Below are 21,807 nucleotides of genomic sequence, written 5' to 3' on the forward strand. Positions count from 1 at the left end.
ACAAGCAAAAAAGTAAATTGCAAACCTCAAGGATAAAAAGTTATAAACTAAAAGCATTTAAATTGAATATGTTATGCATCATATATAGCTATTGCATGTCTGCGACTCAACAAACAAATAAATTTTCTTGATTTCATTAACGACAAAAATAGAGAATACTAAGTACCTTGCTGACTAACCACATCAAAATCGACAATTATTCAATGAACAGATAAGTTAACTCATATAAGCACATACTAGTTAAATCAATGAAATGAATATAATCGACATAGAGGAATAAAATTGTTCATTTAGGTAGTTACCAGTTTAAGAATATTGGATGCAAACAAAAGGAACGCCTAGAACATGATAACCTATAATGCAGCATGAATGGCCTGCGTAACTTTGATCGATACACAAGAAAGTGCACATCATATGGTATCCGCAATAATGGCACTCACGAATTACTGACTGAGAAACCTATCACAACCAAAATATGCAAATCTGTTTAACTATAACTACCATCCACAAGGAGTAAAGGGCAGGAACGCTAGGAATGATATACTTGACAAGTATAATAAGGTATAACCATAAGGAAAACATTAAAGACTCCCATAAGGCCCAATAAGGAGATTAACAATCTCAAAAGGCATTAAAACCACACACGAAACTGCAGTCCAATGACAAAGGAGCCAATAAATACAGCACAAAACAATGTAAACAGGCCAAGAGTGTTCCTTTTTTCCCACTCCAATGCCTGGTTTAAGTCATTCTCTAAGTATTTCGTGAACTACCACCAAAGCTCGACCACCTTCTGAAAGTGCAAGATACTAATCTCCTCCCTGTCAATAGTCCCAATCTCGCCTTAAAAGATGTTGACCTCCCAGTGCTGCTTGAAGCAATATTAGCTCGACCACCTTGGCCACCCACCTGATGATTCTCAGCACCACCACCTTCCTGAGCCCCACTATCACTAGCACTTGCATCCATGTTTTCTGGTTCAGTGGCATCCAAATTCACTGCTAGTGATCCCCTACTGGCCCTCAACCAATCTGCACCTTCAGAAGTGACAGCCCTACACTTCTTAACCTTAACCTTAACCAAGTTGGGACATCCACCTGCTAACGCTTCCATACCGTGATCTGACACAGGACAACTCTTTATACAAAGCTTCTTCAACGCAATACATTTCTGGGCAATGCACGAAAGCTCAGCATCACCAACAGTCTCACTCCCACACAAGGCTAATCTCTCCAAATTCAGACAACCAGTAGCCAATTTCTCTAAACTCATTCGAGTAGGATTGACACCAATCAGCACCAACTCTTGCACATTTGGACAGTTCTTTGCCACAGCAATCAACCCATCATCGCTTATCCTATTTGTTTTCCATCCATCAATGTGAAGTTTCCTTAAAAGCTTACAATGCTCAGCTACAGTCTTTAAACCCTCATTAGTACACTCGGGAGTTTTAACCAAATGCAATATTTCAAGATTCAAACAATTTGAGATCGCCATCAACCCCACATCACTCACTTGAAGCCTCTCAAGATGCACCTCGACTAACCCATCTACTCGATCGGCTATAACCTCCAGCAGCTTATCCCAATCACCTGAGCATCTAAACAGTTTAAGGGTCCTCAAATTCTTCGCCCCAATAATCATCGGCCCAAAACACTGCCCATTATAGAGTTCTTTTAAACAAATAACCTTTAGTGAGGCCGCGGCCACCCCGGGACCAATCGGCTCGGCGGCAGCCCCGTCGGTGATGCCACGTAGGCGTTTTACTGACAATTCTTCGAGACCAGCGCAATTATTTAAAACAGCATTCATTCCTTTAGCACCAAAGTGACAAGACCCACAGGAAAGTTTCTTCAAATTCTTACAATTTTTTGTGAATTCGGCGATTCCGGCATCTGAGAGTTCCCGGCAAGCCCGTAGCTTCAAGCGCGTGAGCTTCCTGCATTTGAGAGAGATCAAAACCAGCGCGTCATCACCAATACTAGCAGATCTGCGGTCGCATTTGAGGGCGAGCTTCGTCACCGCATCGAAGCGCGTGAAGATCGAGGGTATAAACGTTAACAGCTCCGCTTGGGCGTTTAGCGACAACCGGTGACGGCTCTGTCCCTCAACTAACAACCACCGGCGGCACACTAATGAGCAGCGTTTCCGGTCGCCGGAGCTCAAGGACTGGAAAATGTAAGCCAGGCACTCGTCGGGGAGGTTAGAAATATAATCGGCGAGTCCTTCACCGGTGAAGACGTCAGCAGGGTCCGCGTCGGGGTCATTTTCGATGTAGTTGTGAATTTTCATGCCGGTCGAGATCACGGCAGCCGTGGATCTGGGCTTGCTGGGCCGATGGTGATGATGAAGGGCTTGAGCTCCGGCGATGGAAGAAGCTGACTGGCCCATAAATCCACGGCGGCAGCTGGAGGAGGAGGAGAAGGAGAGCTGGGACCCCCGTCAGAGCTGAAAATGGGATCCGAAGCTGGAGCCTTTTTCTTTTTTCTTGTTTTCCCTGGTCAGGTGGTTTTTCCAGAAACGTATTCTGGGTTTGGAGCTGGGTGGTGGGCTTAGAGGCCAATAATGCTTTCTGGTTTGTGGGAGGACGGACTTGAAACTTTTATTTAATCCGGATTTTTATATTGGCTTATGAACAAAATAATAATAATAATGTGTAAGAGAAATAAAAAATCCAATCCAGTTACGCCGGTCTGATGAATTTTCTGGTGGAGGGAGAGGGACTTTTGACATTTTAGTAACCACGTGGTCACGTTAGTGTTTTATTTTGAAAATATTCATGAATTTTAGAAAAGACCACCTTCACAGAGTTGGCAAAGTGAAGTCCCACGGTGCTTTTACGCGCGGAGTTATTTAGAGTCCGATTGAATTGTTATTTTTTAAAATTTTTATATAAAAATATATTATAATGATTTGATTTATCTAAAGTAAAAAAATAATTAATAAATATGTTCAAAAAATTTTTTAGAGGAAAATGACTGTGAATTATGTTTAATAAAACATATTATTGAGTAATGTAAGAAGTTTAACTCATAAAATGTTACTACTTAAGATCGATGAGTCTTCATTTGCAATAAATAAGTAATACTTAGTTCAAATTTGAATTTCACGTGTGATATTAACTCTGTATGTTCCACGCACACACGCCAGTTTACTTAATTATAGACAGTCATTACTGTTCTAAATTTGCTTTTAATAGCCAAATGATTACTTCAGCCAAAAAAACTTTTGAAAAAAAAAACATTCAAACAGTTAGATAATTGCTCTACCGTACGACCCCTAAATTGATTGTGAGGAGCATGGTAAAGGGAAGGGAGTGCATCTACGGGAATATTTTGGGCTAAAGTAACAACTGCATATACCAAGATTTGTCTACAATGCCCATTCCTGGCATCAGAAAAGTGCCACATGAATTACGTGTGCTTTTTATCTGTTTGTCTGGCTGGAACTTCTTAAATTTGAGGCACTTTAGAAAGTTCAACTGTATCGGCTTAGCAGAATTGAAAATCACATACAATCTTATCTCTTTTGCTTAGTAATTGACAAGCGACACCATTTTGGAGCTGTCTGTTGGAATATGCAATTTCTCTGCAAATTTTTCAAGATTTTCTAACACTAGGATAAATGAAATAGTGGTTGAATAAATCTGATTATTAGGAGTTGTTCAATATTTTTAGTGTTTGGTTATTTCTAGTTTGTTAGAATTTTCAAGATTTTGTTAAAATTGTTTAGGAGATTCGTTAGCAGAAGATTGTGTTGAGTTGTTAACAAGTTTTTTTTTTTTTTTTTGTTAAGATTTGTTAGGAGATATCTGTGATTAATTTGTTATAGTACCTATATAAAAGACGAAATTGATGAATGAAAAGTAAGCTTTTCTTTTTTTTTTCTATGTCTAATACTAAATAATGCATTGCTTCTTAATTTATGTCCTAAAAATCAACAGGAGCACAATGTTGAAAGCTCTTTGGAGCTAGGGACGTTTTGGTTGAAAACTATAATGTTAATTTTTGTGGTGTTTTATTCTGACAATGGGTATAATGGCTGTTTTATTCGGGTGCTCATTTTCGTCGTTGAAAAGTAAAGGTGGTGCCTATCTTGACCATATCAAAATTAAGAAATCAAGAGATGGCAAATAGATAGAAAGAAAAAAGAGTTAAAAAATAAAAAAAAAATAGTCTCAAGTCTCAACCACTAAAGAAAGGAATTAGCAAATGCTTAAGCAGCATCTTTTTCGGCTGGACCAGTCCTACAATCCACCTTCTGCTCTTAATTATTAATTACTTTAAATTATCCACACAAATATGTCATTGCGATTTGGAGTTGATACCTTTCAAATAAATAATTATTCTAACTTTTATTATAGTGACTGATTTCTGCACGAAGCTAACAATGGTGTAGGGTGTTATATCATATATATATATATATCATGGTGTTGTCGAATTCGGCAGGGCAGAAAATGAATGAACATTTGTCACATGAACGCTCACCATTAAAGGACACTAATTTTACCTTAGAGAGTATCGATCGATTTTGCACTTTTAATACTAAATTCTTAACTTTTGCTGCCAGTCTCTTGATTTCCGTACTAATCTGCAATGGCGAAAAAACACCCTTTTGGGCGTACTAGGAGAGAAGGGAATAACTCATGAGAGAGAGCAGGGAATAACTTTTGAAGAAACAATAGAGAGAAGCATTCCTTCATTGTGATTTTGACCAATACTACAAATATTTGTACTACTACTATTCATGCCCTGGCATACACTTTCTTTCTGATCAGCGGATATAGAAAGTGTGCAGCGGACTCATTAACCTATTTTGAATTCGACTAGTTCACAGGTCCGTTTGGATTGGTGTTTTTGCGCCTGTTTTTGAAAAATTGTTTTTCACATTTCAAATGCTACAGTAAATGTGTATTTCAAAAACAACTTCAAAAACACCATATTCAAACAATATATCAAAAACAACTCCAAATATATTTCAATTATGCATATTTAATTTGTATATTTTAATAAGTATATTTCAATTTGTATATTTTAATTATGTATTTTAATATGTATATTTTAATATATTTTAATTATATATTTTAATATGTATATTTCAATTATGTATTTTAATATGTATATTTCAATTATGTATATTATATATATATATCATATTAATATAAATATATTTATTTCAATTATGTATAATATTATATATATTATGTCAATTGAAATAAATATTATATATTTATATAAATACATTTATTTATATATAAATTTATAAATATATTTATGCAATTTTGTTTTATAATATATATTAATATGTATATTTCAATTATGTATATTATATATAAATTATATTAATATTAATGTATATTAATATACATAATATTAATGTATATTAATGTACATAATATTAATACAAGTATACATTTATATTAATTATATTAATACATTTCAACATAATATTAAAACATATTTATAATATATTAATTTATAAATTTATATAATATTCATTTATAATTTATACATTTTTAATAATATACACTTATACATTTAAATACACATTTATATTATGTATTATATATAATATAATACATTTATACATTTATATTAATATACATAATATTAATTTTACATTTATACATAACATTAATACATATATACATTTATATTAATTATATAAATACATTTCTACATAATATTAATATATATTTATAATATATTAATTTATACATTTATAATATTCATTTATACATTTATACATTTATAATAATATACACTTATAATTTATAATATATTTATAATATTCATTTATAATTTATACATTTATAATAATATACACTTATACATTTATAAATATATTTATATTATGTATTATATATAATATAATACATTTATATATTTTTATATGAATATATAAATATATTTATTTATCAATATCTATAAATGTATTATAAATTCATAAATGTATATTTATATAAAAATTATAATTTATAATTTATACATTTATATAATATTCATTTATAATTTATACATTTATAATAATATACATTTATACATTTGTAAATATAAATGTATTATAAATGCATAAATGTATATTTATATAAAAATTATAATATTCAAAAATATGTTTCAAAAATACCTCTAAAAATAATCCAAAAAAATCTACAGTAAAAGTTTTTCATATAGTTTTTGAAAAACAACCCCAAAAACAACTAATCCAAACGGACTTGTTTTTCAGATTCGAAATGCTACAGTGGTGTTTTTGAAAAATAACCCCAAAAACAGCTAATCCAAACGGAGCCACAAATATTTGTACTACTACTATTCATGCCCTGGCATACACTTTCTTTCTGATCATCAATAGAGAAAATGGATAGCAAATCAAGGATCCTTGACAGCCATGGATAGCAAAATGCACCGTTCCAAGAGAATTGGGAAATTAATCTCCAAAGTATAATGTTGATTCGATTGCTTATTTTTATATCCCCATAAAATGCCACCGCCTCTAAGTAACTTTGCTACAGCAATTATTCCTTTCATCCTCCTTACGACTCTGCAGGAACATACCCACAATCAAAATCCTGAAAATTATTATACCATACAAGGATGATAGTGGTAGAAACTCACAAGTTGCGGCAGGTAGAGCTTAAGAATCAAGGCCCGTGCCGACTGCTTGTTTTGTTTCAACTTTGGCGGCCCATTTCGTCCACATTTCTACGATTTTTGGAATGAAAATCTTTGCAGCTACCGAACCGAATGCCATAGCCACCCGCTTTACAACAAGTAGAACAAGTGCTGCTTTTGGGCTTGAGGCTGCTACTGGGCTTAGGAGAGCGGCTAGGAGCGACGGTGTCTCAAAAGACCGTGGACGTGCCATAGTAAAAGCTGCGGTAGGAGTCGGAACTGGAACTGGAGATAGTGCAGCAGGAGCAGAAGCCGAAGCCGGAGATGATAGCCTCGGGCAGATGGAGAATGGCACAGGTAATTTGACAGCAATTCCAAAATTTACCGCCACGAAGCAATCGGTAAGTCCAAAATCTTCTGCCACCCCAGACCACTTTCACAGAGTTGGCCAAAGTGAAGTCCCAAAGTGCGGTGAAGATCAATTTTACGCGCAGAGTTATTTAGAGTCCGATTGAATTGCTATTTTTTAAAATTTGAATACAAAAATATATTATAACGATTTAATATATCTAAAGTAAAAAAATAATTTTTGGAGCACAATGTTGAAAGTTCTTTGGAGCTAGGGACGTTTTGGTTGAAAACTATAATGTTAATTTTTGTGGTGTTTTATTCTGACAAAGGGTATAATGGCTGTTTTATTCGGGTGCTCATTTTCGTCATTGAAAAGTAAAGGTGGTGCCTATCTTGACCATATCAAAATTAAGAAATCAAGAGATGGCAAATAGAAAGAAAGAAAGAAGAGTTAAAAAAAAAAAAAAATAGTCTCAAGTCTCAACCACTAAAGAAAGGAATTAGCAAATGCTTAAGCAGCATCTTTTTCGGCTGGACCAGTCCTACAATCCACCTTCTGCTCTTAAATAATTATTCTAAACCTTATTATAGCCACATCCTATAGGTAAAAAATCATTTTGTTGGAAATATTTTAGACAATTCAGCTTATTCTTGAAAATATTTTAGACAATTCATCTTATTCCAATATTATGGCTATAGCTCTCTAGATTGCACAATCTAAAATTTCAAAAGCTTTAGCTAAATTACCAAATCTTTTCAGTTAAACCATCATGGACCTACATTAATTCCTTTTCTACGTCAAAGTCTACTTCTTACACTAGTACGATTATGACAATCTCCACATCATTCGTCTAAAAAGATCAAATAATGCAGTTAAGATTATAGTTAAACACTAACAAAAAAATATATACAATAACATGGAAAAGAAAAAAAAACTAAAGCTTCCTCATCTTAGTCATACTAGTATAAATACCCATGCTACGCACAGTAGATTACATTTTTGAAAAAAATTACAATCTATAGAGGAATTTAAAAATAGTAAAATGTTATAATCACGGGCACATGAAAGTATATTTAAAAAAATGAAACTTTGTAACAATAATTCAATATATAATAAAAACATCTCTATTATTTATAAACTATCACTTTGATGAAGGTTGGATCCTGAAAAAAATAGAAATCCATATCATAATTTGAGCGACATAAGGGTCCAATTAAATATAATTAAATATTTAATTTGATAAATAAATGAAATACTTACAAACATTTTGCCTTCAATTTGATAATCTTCTACAAAGGCGTGAATATTTTTCACACCAATCAACTCTGAGTACGAATGTCAGTATTGGGGATTTAATTAATTCTGTTGATTTTTGTGGAGTTCGTACTATAAATGAGAATACACGATTTTTGCATGAATTAATGTGTTGGTCGAACAATGCACCTCCATTTTCCTGACAATTAAAAGCATACATAATTCAAAATTATCTTTTGTTTTAGATAGTTTGTAAATAATATTGTATAAAAATATATACATATAAATAATGTATACCTTTGTTTTTAAATTTCTAAGATAAAAAGTATCACAACAAAACATGAATCGTGCATGTCTGTCTTGAAGAGCGAGATATAAGTTACCACTGAAATCTTTAACTTCTATGTTAACATTGTATCTGTTAAAAAGAAATTGTGATATATGATGTAAAAAATTATATTAAAATTCAAAATATATGAAAATAATTACCTGACAATAGTGTCGACTACGTCATTACAATGGATACACACCATTTTTGCAAAATGAGATTGACATGGTTGTCCAAAATTTTTGCATAACTCATGGAACATATTGTCTATGTTGATGCTTTGAATATAAGCAAGTATCCGAAAATATTTAATCTAAAACAATCCAAAGAATGTTTAGATTACAATTATTAATTCAAAACTACATATAGATACTTGTTCATTACTTAATTAATTGAGAGGAATTGTACCGTAAGTATAACTGCATATTTAAATATCAGTATGTTTTTAGCATTTGATATCAATAATGCTTGGGACATTATAAAACTGCATGACCGCAACCACGTCACTAATTTCTGAGCACATTTATCATTCTCAAACCTGCAAATTTTTCAAATATATATTCGCAAGAGTATGAAATATTATTAATAATTTAATATTTTGGTATTTGTAAAACTTACCAACTGTGTAGGTATTGAGCAAAATCCAAGTAGTAATTGACATACAATTTGCTTGCTCGAATAGTATAAAGTGACGGTCCTGCACAATGTGCTATATTTATTGATAAACTATAAAAATTAAATAAAATAAAGTGAAAATAAATTGAATTACCTTTATGGGAATTAGTAGTGGCATGACGACCATCTGACACGCGTGGGCTAATAAGGATACCAACAGCAAGTGGAAAGAGATCTTACTCAATCTTCTCATGGAATTGGATTGGAAGAGGTTTAATTGTAGTGGGAAGATGTGTGTGGAGAGTTAGTTGGAATTAACTTCTTGTTTGAGGGAACGTGGGAATGTTTAGTTGGAGTTAACTTCTTGTTTGAGAAAAACGTGAGGGTGTAATGTGCTCATGATGTTTTTTACGAACTAAATTAAATGTAAAATGCTATAAAAATAGAGTTGAGAGTGGGAAGGATTGTGAAGGCTTGTTTCTAAAAATACCTTCTCAAATTTATATAGATATAGATAGATTGGACTTTTCTTTCTGTAGGACTGGGCTTTCATCCAAGCACAAAAACCATGAATAACATCCGAAGGCGTTTTACTTATTTATGCCATCAAATATTTCCAGAGGCTTCCCTTTTTGTGGATTTTGTAGACGTGAAGTAATATCTTTGAGAATTCCATGTACACTTAATAACAAGTAGTAATTTGTCCCATGTAGCTACAAGTATGCAATTTTACCTTATTTGCAACTAATCTTGTTATATGTTTACAATAATAAAACCTATATAGATAGTTACTACCAATTTAGTGCTAACTTTGTGTGTTTTTAAATTTACTTTTATCTCTATCTATATCATAAATTTCCCGTTATCTCTATCTGTATCTATACTATGTATAAAGTCTAAGGAAGGGGTTTGGGGTTAAAATATATGATCATAAATATTATATATTTTTTATTGCACGCGCATTGGGTGTGTATTGAGCACTAGTTTATATAAAAGCCTAACTAAAAAGTTCGATCGTGTAAACTTGATGCATGTAAATTTGGCTTCACATGAACCGAAATTTTGATCATGAATAGGTCTTCTCATGTTCCTATAGTTGTGCATATATGCATTTGTTTGAAGAGAACAAAAATGTTATGAAATAACTAAAGATGTACATGTTCATTTGTATTTTCGAGAAGATTGATTCATAATCATTCACAAGATTCATTGGTACATTGAATGAATCCTTTCGTTAGTCATTAGTCTATTTATGAAACTATTCAATTCTTGTACTCGAAATACTAAATTCATAAATAAGAGTTCAATAGGGTTCGTGTACCTTTGATCCTGTATTACCTATATACAGAGGTATCCTAACCTCTTTTGAAATATCTTTTGATTAGTTGAAATATTGAAATATAGTTCTCAATTCTCTCTCTACTTCTTTCTCTAATATTCAAATCTTTATTTTATCAGTTTATTTTATTAGTTTTACAATATAAATATTTTTATCAACACTTAGATGTCATGGATAAAAGAATGGTGACTTTTAAATAGTTGAATAATAGTTTCATTTGACATCTTTCTCGCACATACCGTTGTGAATGGCAAATTATTTTATAATTTTACAAGGTGATATTATTACAACTCTATATGTTTGAGATTTACACGTTTAAATAACCAATCATTTCAAAAAAAAATTATATTGGTGGAAAACATTAATTTTTTTCGTTAGGAGGAAATTCATAACAGTAAAGACTTAATCATGGTCACATCAATAAATTTTATGGCCACACACACAAATATATACATACACTGTAGGAACGTATAAACCGGTTTCCCCCAATTGAGGTGAAAAGTAGCCCAAAGTATATTTGAGTTTGATTGGCCTACATTATTTTGGTTCAACTAAAAAACAATGAATGTGTGTTGGATAGTTGATTATTTGCGACAATTAATTGGTTCAATTAAAAAAGGGATAATTTCAGAAACCTCCCCTGAGGTTTCTGACATTTACACTTACCTCTCCTGTGGTTTGAACAATTACACTGACCTCCCATGAGGTTACTAATCCTTTACAAATTCAGTCCAAATGATTAAAATATTATTTTAGAGAGTGAAATTAAAATTGTGTACCTGATTTGTCCTTTGTGCCACATATCCAATGAATGGCAAAGTATTACAAATTAATTAACAATTAATAAACTTTAACGAGCGTAGTTTATAGGCAAAAACGTATTGCCTATTTAAAGTACCAGCTCTTTACATGAATTTTATTTTCAAACATTTACTTTATCACAAATATTTATTCTCAAATACAGATTTGTATTTACTCTCAAATATTTAATTTTTGTTAAATACAAAACCTACCAGTTTTTCTTCCGTAGAAATATTAATATAACATTTTTTCAATTTCAATTACAAATATTTATGTATTTAACATAAATTAAATGATTTAGAATAAAATACTCATAAAGAGCTAATACTTTACTCATGTAATAGATGAAAGCCATAAAAAATTAACATTTTATAGGCCATTTCTTTTTTTTTAATTTTAATTTATATTAAATAGATAACCTATCGATTTTCTTTTTACAAGAATATTATTGTAACACCTTTTAATTTTTAATTACAAATATTGATATATTTATTGTAAATTAAATATTTAAAAATAAAATACCTGTAAAGAGCCGGTACTTTAAATAAGTTATGCGTGGTTGCCTATAAACTACACTCTTTACTTAAATCAATAAACTACACTCCTTAACTTAAATCAATAAACTATACTCCTTACTTTAAATAGTGTAGTTTATAGGCAAATACGCATATTCTATTTAAAGTATCGGCTCTTTACAGATATTTTATTTTCAAATATTTAATTTATGATAAATATATTAACATTTGTAATTAAAAATTAAAAAGTGTTAAAGTAATATTCTTGCAAAAAAATCAGTAGGTTATCTATTTAATATAAATTAAATATTTTTAAAAAAATAAATGGCCTCATAAACTATTAATTTTTTATGACTTTCATCCATTACATGAGTAAAGTATTGGCTCTTTATGGATATTTTATCCTGAATCATTTAATTTATGTTAAATACATAAATATTTATAACTAAAATTGAAAAAGTGTTATATTAATATTTCTACGGAAGAAAAACTGGTAGGTTTTGTGTTTAACAAAAATTAAATATTTGAGAGTAAATACAAATCTGTATTTGAGAATAAATATTTGTGATAAAGTAAATGTTTGAAAGTAAAATACATGTAAAGAGCTGGTACTTTAAATAGGCAATATGTATTTGCCTATAAACTACGCTCGTTAAAGTTTATTAATTGTTAATTAATTTGTAATACTTTGCCATTCATTGAACATGTGGCACAAAGGACAAATCAGGTACAAATTCTAATTTCACTCTCTAAAATAATATTTTAATCATTTGGACTGAATTTGTAAAAGATTAGTGACCTCAGGGGAGGTCAGTGTAATTGTTCAAACCACAGGGGAGGTAAATGTAAATGTCAGAAACCTCAGGGGAGGTTTCTGAAATTATCCCATTAAAAAAATAATGTGTTTGGTAATCGTCCCCTAATTACAAGGGGAAAAAATGTATTTAAGTAAATAAAATTAATTTTTTATACATTGATAGTATAATAATTTTTTTACATTAGCAACTTTAGATGTACAGTGATATTTTTTACACTAGTAACTTTAGATATATGACACATATATATGATTGAATTTTAAATTTAAATTCATATTATCTGTCATATTCTAAATCTGTTAATATAAAAAAGTTATTAAAAAAAAATTGGCACATCAAAATTGGCTAATTTTGATAGATTTGAAAAACAAAAAGACGTCGTTTTACTGAGCCCCTGATATACAACAAGTTTTTTTTTATCGGATATAATAAATCTACACTTATTCTATATTATGAGGAAGGGAGATCTACAAAGATCCAAGAAAAAATTGGAGGGAGCTGAATTACTTATCGATCCAAATGAATGCACGCTACGTGTTCATTTGAAAGCCACTTAAAATAATTTGTTATATTTTAATGACAAATAATAAAAAAAAAAGATTTGAATCTTGAACTCCCACTTGCCTACCTACCGGTTAAAGGTTTTGGCAGTGGCCAATAAGCTAAGCTTTTCGCTCAGTGGCTCCCTAATATGCAACAGGTTCATGACTTGGAATTGGGTAAAGCACACGAGTCGAAAATACGATGGCTGCACCACTGCTGAGGGGCCTGCCACTCCTCCGTCACCGCCTCCACCTCCACCGCCGCCGCCTAACACTTGGTTCGCTCTCTCTCCGCCCGTGGTTCACTTCTGTGGAATCCATCCCTCCTGACGACAAAACTGGTCCTTCCACGACCACCCAGACCACTACCATTCCAGGACTGAGCGCCAGAGACTCAGTAGCAAACCCCAGAAGATCTTGGGACGACCCAGATTACCGAAAATGGAAAGACAAAGAAGCTGAAATACTCGAAGATATCGAGCCCGTAATTTCTTTAGCCAAAGAAATCATCCATTCTAACAGGTACAGTTTACATTCCTTCCTTGCCCATTTTGTGTAAACCCAAAAGAAAAACAAAAATGTAGCTTAATTGTCCTCCAATGTCATTCTTTTGCACCATTGCTCGTTGAGTTCTTATCTTAGCTAGTCTATCAAATTTGGTAATTGAGCATGTGTTTGCCGGTAAAGAAGGTGCAACTAGTTGAATAGGCTTAACATAAATTTAAGCTACAATTTAGATAGCCAGCGAATAAGCAAATGCATTTGATTGATGCTTGTATAGTTGAATTCGTCTATTTAGTGTCATGTTAATGTTGCAAAAGTGGTGTCCGAATATTATTTTACCAAAGGCCTAAATATCATCCTTTTTCATGTACGAGAAAGAAGGCATTGTCTCCGAATGATACGCAGTTGAAGGCTTTAAAATCAAATACTATTACGAACTTATCTGAGGTCGTTAAACATTGTTTTCAAAGAGAGGCATGTGTTTGTAACGCTATTCTCCTCTATTGAAGTCTCTGTAGTAAAATGGGGCTTCCTGTTGAGGACATTGTGATCTTTGTCTACCTCAATTGTCCGTTAATGTGGGGCAAGCTTGGGTCTGTGTTTTGATTTGTCCTTCTGCTCACTATGTTAGACTTTTTCATTTGGTTTTAGAAAACTGATCTAGGTTGTGGAGTTGTAGTATGGATAATAATTGGTGGTTTGGAAGGCATTTCCCTGTTGTTTTCTTGATCTTTCTGGATTTTAAATGGAGTATTAGAGTTCCTTGATTTTGTACCATCAGTTTTGTTATATTTTCCACTCCATTTTTGAACCCAAAATTCCATACTAGTTGCTTTTAAAAGCATATGGACATAACCTTGTTGCTGATTAAGGAATGTTGTTCTTTTCCTTGTATGTTTATTTATTCATTTTTTGGGGTTGGGGGGAGGGGCGAACGGACAGAATAGCTGTCTCACATATAGTGTCAGGTATCATTTGCTATCATTGCTTTTTTGGTAAATGTATGCTTAAGGCTCTTTCTTGTTCCTTTTCTTCTTCTTCTTCTCTTTAAATGTTTCCCGCTTATGATGTCTAATAATGGCACTGTTTATTCTTGTATTTGAGTTTGTCGATTGTTCTACTTTCTTTGCCTTATAGGTACATGGATGGTGAACGGCTAACTGCAGAAGATGAGAAAACTGTGATCGAGAGACTTCTTGCTTATCACCCTCATTCTGAAGATAAAATTGGATGTGGACTTGATTCAATCATGGTGAGTTGCATCATGTGTTTAAGATATAAGTAGTTGGTGGAGACCTGATAACTGAGTTAAATGTTTCTCCAGCAACTTGGATGCTAACAAAGTTAAAACTTCACGATATTGGGTGGTTATGTTAAATTTATTCTAGTGCCAGACTTTTTGGGAGAATTTGCATGGTCAAGCCATTTGGACAAAGAAGAGAACTTTCAATAATCGAACTAGTATTTTGGAAATATGTCTTGTGAAGATGCATTCCGAATGGTTTCGTCGGGTTTAATTATCAGCTGCTAATCAGTTTAACTGCTAAAGATCCAGACTTGTTTTAGATGCCAACAGATGCTCCTAAATTGCGTAGAAAAGATTTCATGCAATCATGGAATCAGTTGAGTTGGATAATGTTTGAAAAAAGTTTTTGCAAGAGCTTTGAAATCTTCCATGCTTTCTTCTTGGTGTTTGCATTTTTTTTTCCCCGTTTGTAGTATTCCTCCCGTTCTCTCTTCTTCTTTTCTTTCTTTTTTGCATCTTCTTTGTGTCTCTTGTTTTCTCCCAGATCACGTCATGTTTTCAATTATGAAAAGTCTGAAGTCACGCTGCAATGCTCTTATTGATTTTTCTTGTCATTCACGACATGCAAGCCTATGGCTGCTTTCTGTGGATTTGGGGCATAATTGATGGAAACTTATTGCTTAATACTTAGTTGTCGTTCCTTTCTCAGGTAATATTTTCTGAAGAAAGAAGCTTGACAAAAGTTGCTTGTAATTTCTTTTAATCATCTGTTGTAATTTTTTAGGAATTTCTTTCTACTTCATCAACAGTAGCTTGGAACATCCTTTGCTTAATAGTCCAAAGTTTGATTTTATCCAAGTAACAGTCAGTTGTTTTATGCTCCTTTGCTCAGTGTTCCAAATTTGATTTTGTCCTAGTAAGAGTCAGTTGTTTTATGCTCATTCATTTTTAGATCTCTCTCTCTCTCTCATGTTGCATTACTGGACTTTCATCCAGGCATAAAAACATGAATAACCTCCCAATGGTTTTACTTTCTGATTTTTTGCCATCAATTATTTGCATAGGCTCTTTCTTGTGGATTCTGTACACAGGAAGCAACATCTTTAAGAGTTTCATGTGCACTGGACAGCAAGTAGGAATTTGCCTTGTGTATCTCTAAGTATGGATTTTTCCAGTGCTTATTTGTAACCAGTTTAATTACATCTGAATGAAGCCTAACTAAAAGGATGAAATCAGGAAAAGTTGGTGCATGTAAATTCATCTGAATAGTTTCACGTAAATCAGCGGAAAGTGAATTGGAACATGACCAGGTGTTCTCAGGTTCTTGTAATTATGCATATTAATTTTGTTTGATGACAATTATCTGGTTATCAACACTTAATGACATAGATAAGAGGATGCTGATGTTTAATTAGAGACAAGGCTAGTTCATTTGGCATTTTCCTCCTCTCTTAAATAAGAGATGAGGCCAATTTTTTGTAAGAGGCAAGAATCAGAAGATCAACTTTATTAGCTTTTTGCTGGCTTTCTTATATGACCTCTGTATTGGGGTGCTGGTGACGTCATGGTCTGCACTTGCAGTTATATGGGTCTAGATCATGCTCTTTGAGTTAGTAATCTCGTCACTTTTCCAGTTATTTGTCAGTTTCCATACCTTTGTAGAGATTGAGGTGAAAATTATAATTGATGGAGAATTGATTATGCATATCTTTGAGTGGTGGTCGCTATTACTTTGACCTTTCAAGAGATTTTGTGTTGAGCCAGTTGGCAAACTCTTCAATTATGCATCGACAGAACGTCTCTTGAATTTGTACTTTGTCTGCAGGTGGATCGGCATCCCCAATTTAGACACTCAAGGTGCCTCTTTGTCGTGAGAACTGATGGTGGATGGATTGACTTCTCCTACCAGAAGTGTCTTCGGGCTTATATTCGAGATAAGTACCCTTCTCACGCTGAAAGATTTATAAAAGGACATTTTAAGCGTAGCAGCAGTTAGGTGATAATGCAGTATATGTTGGAGTTTAGCCAAGTATGCGTGAGATATTTTGGTGCAAGGATGGTTTTGCTCCTGCCGGAGACTTCATAGGCACAAATGCAATACTCAAATTTCCTGTCTTTCCATTTGTTAATGTGGTAGTTGCTAATTTGCTGACCGGCATCTTATGTTTGTTTTATTTGGCGGGACAAGAGAAAATGATTTGTAAGTTAATACTAGTTTTGCTGAGTTGGGTTAGTCTCGTGGGCTTTGCTACTTGTGCTGACTGCCTTGGATATGCATCTTCTTTATTTTTTCTTTCTGACATTCGACTTAATGATCCTCCACGGAAATTTTTATATTTGCAGCTCGCATGATCAGAAACATGAAAGATCTGCCAATTTTGCTTTTATATTCTTGTGTACCCAATTAAGAACAAAGTACGATGCAGGAAAAACATACAAGGGTTAGGAATGGCTGGCTGAAAGAAGTCAAACAGGCTGACTTGGTCCATTTTAGCTTTCCAAAGATGAATCGGAACGTATGATACGAAACCAAAATAATCAGTTGTTAGCAGTCTTTGCCTTACAATATCACATATATGTGCAACTATTTACGTATCTGTGGGAGGACCCGCCTGCTTCAACCCCAGCAAAAGGATTGGTATCAGAGCCATGAGACATACCCACTTTTTAGAGATTAGGTAGATCATGAGCCATACCCACTTATCGTTGTTGTAGGTAGCAACAGCCCACAACTGTGTATGCCGTGGGATCATAGATTTAGTGACCATGAAATGACGGCTGCAAACCACTGGGCCAATGGCTCAGTGGCAACAGAGAGGGACTTAAATTCCTCTTTGAGCTGTAGGTGAGAGTGCTCTCTTAGTCTAGTTGAGTTTGTATATCATAGCTTCTTTAGCTCCCCTCCCCCTGGATTAGGATAGAATAGGTTATATAAATGTATCATTGCTGATAAAAAAAAATAAAATAAAATGACGGCTGCAACTGTGGGCTCCGGAGCATGAGCCCCTTAAGGAGGAGACAATTTCATTAGCCACCAAGTTTTCTGTTCTCTATGGTGTTGTGAAGGTAGATGTATCTGAAAATGGAAACATCAAATCACGATCTCATGTACAGTGGTTGAGATCGAGCTTGAAAAAGTCAAAGCTTTGCCTACTGTCCAGTTATATTTCTTTCCAATTTTTGGGCAAATAACATAAACACTAAGCTGGCCCAAGTTCAAAAGAAAATCGAAACCGCAGTTCATACGAAGGCGAATTGCTGGGTAGTTCGTTTGCAATGGATTTGAGTTAATGTGTTGTTAAAGCAAGAACAAGCATTTTAATGGTGAATGAGAATGAATATGGAGGCGGGATTTTGATTCAGATATTGGAAGATGGCTGCCCCTGTTACACGATAAAAAGTTGAAGAAGAATTGTGATGATATGTTTCCAATAAACAGGTTTCCACTACATTAAATCTTTTATCCTACACAATCTATCCTCTGCTTTAGAAGAAAAGAACAATCTGATGACTTGTGATCATCGTCCAGCAAATAAAAGATATGCACTGGCATCGCAGGCCTCTCCACCGGTTTCAGTTATTTCTTTTTGTCTCTTCTTCCAGTCCCAGAGAATTGTAACTGCTCATGTTTGCAAGAAACACCTCCATTTTCCTGGTTGCACAATACTGCGGATTCGATGCTTTTCCCTCAGTTGACCCAAAAATATTCCGTTCTTATTGGAAAGACTGGAACAAACAATCATGGATGAGAAGCCTGCATTTTCTTGCACATGCTATTTTGTGAGGACAAACATGTATCATTAAAATCAGGGCTAGCTTTTGGTTAGGTGGGCTGATGAAAAAGAAAGAACTCACAGCAGGAAGGGAACTATCCTTTGTGCTCTTGCTCTACCTCTGCATGCCATAATGAGCTTCTCAATTGTTGTACTAGTACAGATTGCTTTGAATTCTTTGTTCCACTTAACTAACTTGCAAAAGAAAAAGTATGAAAATGGATTAGTAACATATAATTAACTGGTTGAAGACTTCTTTCGATGGCTACGGTATGTGATGACATTTGAAGCTGTGTATGGTCCCATGACCCCCCATCAGCTAAAACAGTACCATCTACAGGAAACCATGCGTAAGAATGGAGATGAACGGTGAGTTCCAATAAAGGGTTTTGGATTCCTGTGGTTGTGATTAAATTGCAGAGAAAGATTGGTACTTTCTGCTCAGAGGAGAGAGGGAAGAGAAGAGAGTCGCGGGTTGATCAGAGTTTGACCAAAATGAACAAACAAAATGGCTCAATTGCTGTGTGATGTTTGAAGGTAGAAATGCGAAAAAGGAAATGATCATCAATCATCACACTCCTCAAAGCCCAAAAGCAAGCGTAGCATGATGGCCTCACTAACTTGCACTCACCATATAAATCAGCAGCAACTACTGACTACTTTCAGTTATGGTTAATTCTATATAGGTAATTAATGACCTTTAGGCTGTTATTTCATATGTAAAGAAAATGAATAAATAAAAAGAAAAAAAAGTTTGTACTCCATTACTCGTTATACTAAACCTCTAAGGGAGCATCCGCGATCCATTACCCCCTCCAAAGTCCCATCAGCCTACCACCCCTTTTCCTTCAAAAAAAAAAAAACCCACCACTCTTTTTGTTTCTTTTTCAGTAGGAAGAACAAAGAGTTTCAACTCAAATTGATCATGCAGTAGCAAGATAAATTAGTTTGTTTGGATTGTGAATTATTTGTCAAATTATATCTGCGTACATCATTATTATAATTTCCAACGCACATTTTTATCTTTTCAATTACCTTTTTATCTCGCATACATCACATCACAAAAAGTGCTACAGTAAAAATATCTCAAATAATTCACAATCCAAACAAACCTAGGTTATTATGGGAATAGAAAATAAAATGTAGTCCAATAGTTAAACCCTATACACAAGTGGACTATTTGAATTGGACTCCCAATGTTCCACTTAATTATTCTCTAATAATCCAATTCATGTATCAGGAAGAAAAATAATCAAGTGGTCAAGCATCAACAACCATTTGCTTCCTTTCGGTAAAAAATGCACCGACTACCATTAATGATGATGCATGAACATTAAGTGCTTGCATCCGTTTCTTTTTCTTTTTTCTCTTTTTTTTTTTTTCCTTTTTTGGATGGTGGTCTCTAGCCTCAGTACTTCTTGGAGATCGAGCCACAAAAGAGAGAGGGAGGGAAGAAGAAAAGCAAAGCAAAGAAAAGAAAGAAAGCAACACATCATAGCAGAAACCCTACAGGCACCTATATTGGCGAACAACTTGTACAGCTATATGCTATAATTCATAATTTCTATTACCATGTATAACTCTGGTAAAAATGCAGCAAGCTGCCTCATGTTGCTAACTGTTGTGTTTGAATCAGAATTGCATACTTTCCTACAACTGCTGCTGCTGCTGCTGCTGCTACTACTACAGCAAACACATAAATACATCTTTAATTAATGGCTCAAAAGGGGAGCAAGAAAGGGCAGGACAAATCTCTCCTGCTGCAGTTTCGCCCTCCCTAGTTACCATCTCCATCTGTACTCTACTCTGTCTTTGCTCTAATTGGTGCAATTGGACGGCAGTTCTTAATACTAGTAAACCCAAGCATGCATATTACAAACCAAAGGAGTTGACAGTAAAAGAAACCATTGATTTAGGAAGGTGGTGAATCCTTTCCACTGTGTTGAATCTCGGAAAGTATTAAAGAATCCCACAAAGAAAAAACAAGGTAGTAAAAAGGAAGGAATGATATTGAGGTTCAAAATCTTCTTTGGACTTGTGGGCTGTGGCAGCACTGGTAGCAGAGTCTACGCTTTGAAAGCAATAACTGGTAGAGTGGCATAGGTGCCATAAGGCATGCTGAGGTGCAACTTTTGGCTGCTTTTTGTTCGAGACTATTCTGCGCTTTTGGTAAAGAGCAGAAGAGATCTATCCGCTACTCGTACACGAGAAGATCATTCCATGATCCATGATCCTTCCAGCAAAAATCGTATAAAGCGCATTGAAGATTTAACAAAAGCAGGTAGTTCTTGGTATTCTTAAAAGAAGACGGGAATTTTAGAGCTCGAGTATTCATGTAATCATAAATTAATTATGCAAAAAGTGATGGTAACATTTCGGGATATGAAAACAAGAAATAAATAATAAAGTAATTAGCAGGCGGCTTAGTGATATTGACGCAGCTGCGTGATTCATTTCATGCCAGTCTTGGCTCGTACCACAATCAGCCAGAAAAGAAAAGTGAGACATCTGCGAATTTTGCGATTTATAAATGTATGATGGAAAGGTTTTATCTGTAACGGCATATACTTAGTGCAATTTGGTGGCCCTTTTTTCTTCCCCCTTTTTTCCTTGTTCTTTTCCCTCCCTGAAAATTTCATGCATGAGAGGCTTTTATTGTTTGTGAATTAATGATCATTAATTATGGACTGGCACACTGCTTACAATGCATGTAACCATCAGATGCTCATGGAATTAACATATTATGAAAACATTCATACTGAGTTGGAGGCAGAGAGTCTTTTCTTATTAATTATTGGCCTCTACCCTTGGTATAGTATACTGCACGTTGGCTAGTTTGCATATTAATCTATTAAGCATGGCAAAATGTCATTTAGTTACTTAACATGGTCTGAATTTTTTGCTTTTCTTACCGAAGGAAATTTGTTTTTTTTCGTAGAAAAAGGGACCTATGGGATATTGATATTCCTCCATATTGGAAATTTGATGGGGAAGAAGTGAAGAACCTACTTTAAGTTTATTGTCAAGCTCATACAAGAAGAAAATGAACAATTTGTTAATGCTCCAAAGTCTAGAGTATGAGATAATGATCTAACTTGATGCATTTTATCAA

At 33.8% G+C, this 21,807-nt stretch overlaps 2 protein-coding genes and 1 long non-coding RNA gene across 3 annotated transcripts; 1 reads left to right on the top strand and 2 right to left on the bottom strand.

The window, feature by feature from the left end:
* Positions 1-596: 596 nt before the first annotated feature.
* On the bottom strand, positions 597-2,534 carry LOC113712387 (F-box protein At1g47056-like). The gene has a single exon (XM_027235785.2). It carries the CDS (start codon positions 2,389-2,391, stop codon positions 754-756), a length of 1,638 nt encoding a protein of 545 aa, XP_027091586.1. The 5' UTR covers positions 2,392-2,534; the 3' UTR covers positions 597-753.
* A 10,768-nt stretch (positions 2,535-13,302) lies between these two features.
* On the top strand, positions 13,303-17,258 carry LOC113711134 (protein DCL homolog, chloroplastic). The gene is made up of 3 exons (XM_027234305.2): positions 13,303-13,694; positions 14,814-14,928; positions 16,748-17,258. The coding sequence occupies exons 1-3, from the start codon at positions 13,375-13,377 to the stop codon at positions 16,916-16,918; spliced, it is 606 nt and encodes a 201-aa protein (XP_027090106.1). The 5' UTR covers positions 13,303-13,374; the 3' UTR covers positions 16,919-17,258.
* Positions 17,259-18,247: 989 nt separating this feature from the next.
* Positions 18,248-19,275, bottom strand: LOC113711057 (uncharacterized). The gene is made up of 2 exons (XR_003453082.2): positions 18,778-19,275; positions 18,248-18,676 (listed from the first exon to the last, which is right to left on the bottom strand). It is a non-coding gene; the product is annotated as an uncharacterized lncRNA (long non-coding RNA).
* Positions 19,276-21,807: the final 2,532 nt, after the last annotated feature.

The sequence above is a fragment of the Coffea arabica genome, chromosome 10e, assembly GCF_036785885.1.
Source record: "Coffea arabica cultivar ET-39 chromosome 10e, Coffea Arabica ET-39 HiFi, whole genome shotgun sequence".
NCBI lineage: Eukaryota > Viridiplantae > Streptophyta > Magnoliopsida > Gentianales > Rubiaceae > Coffea > Coffea arabica.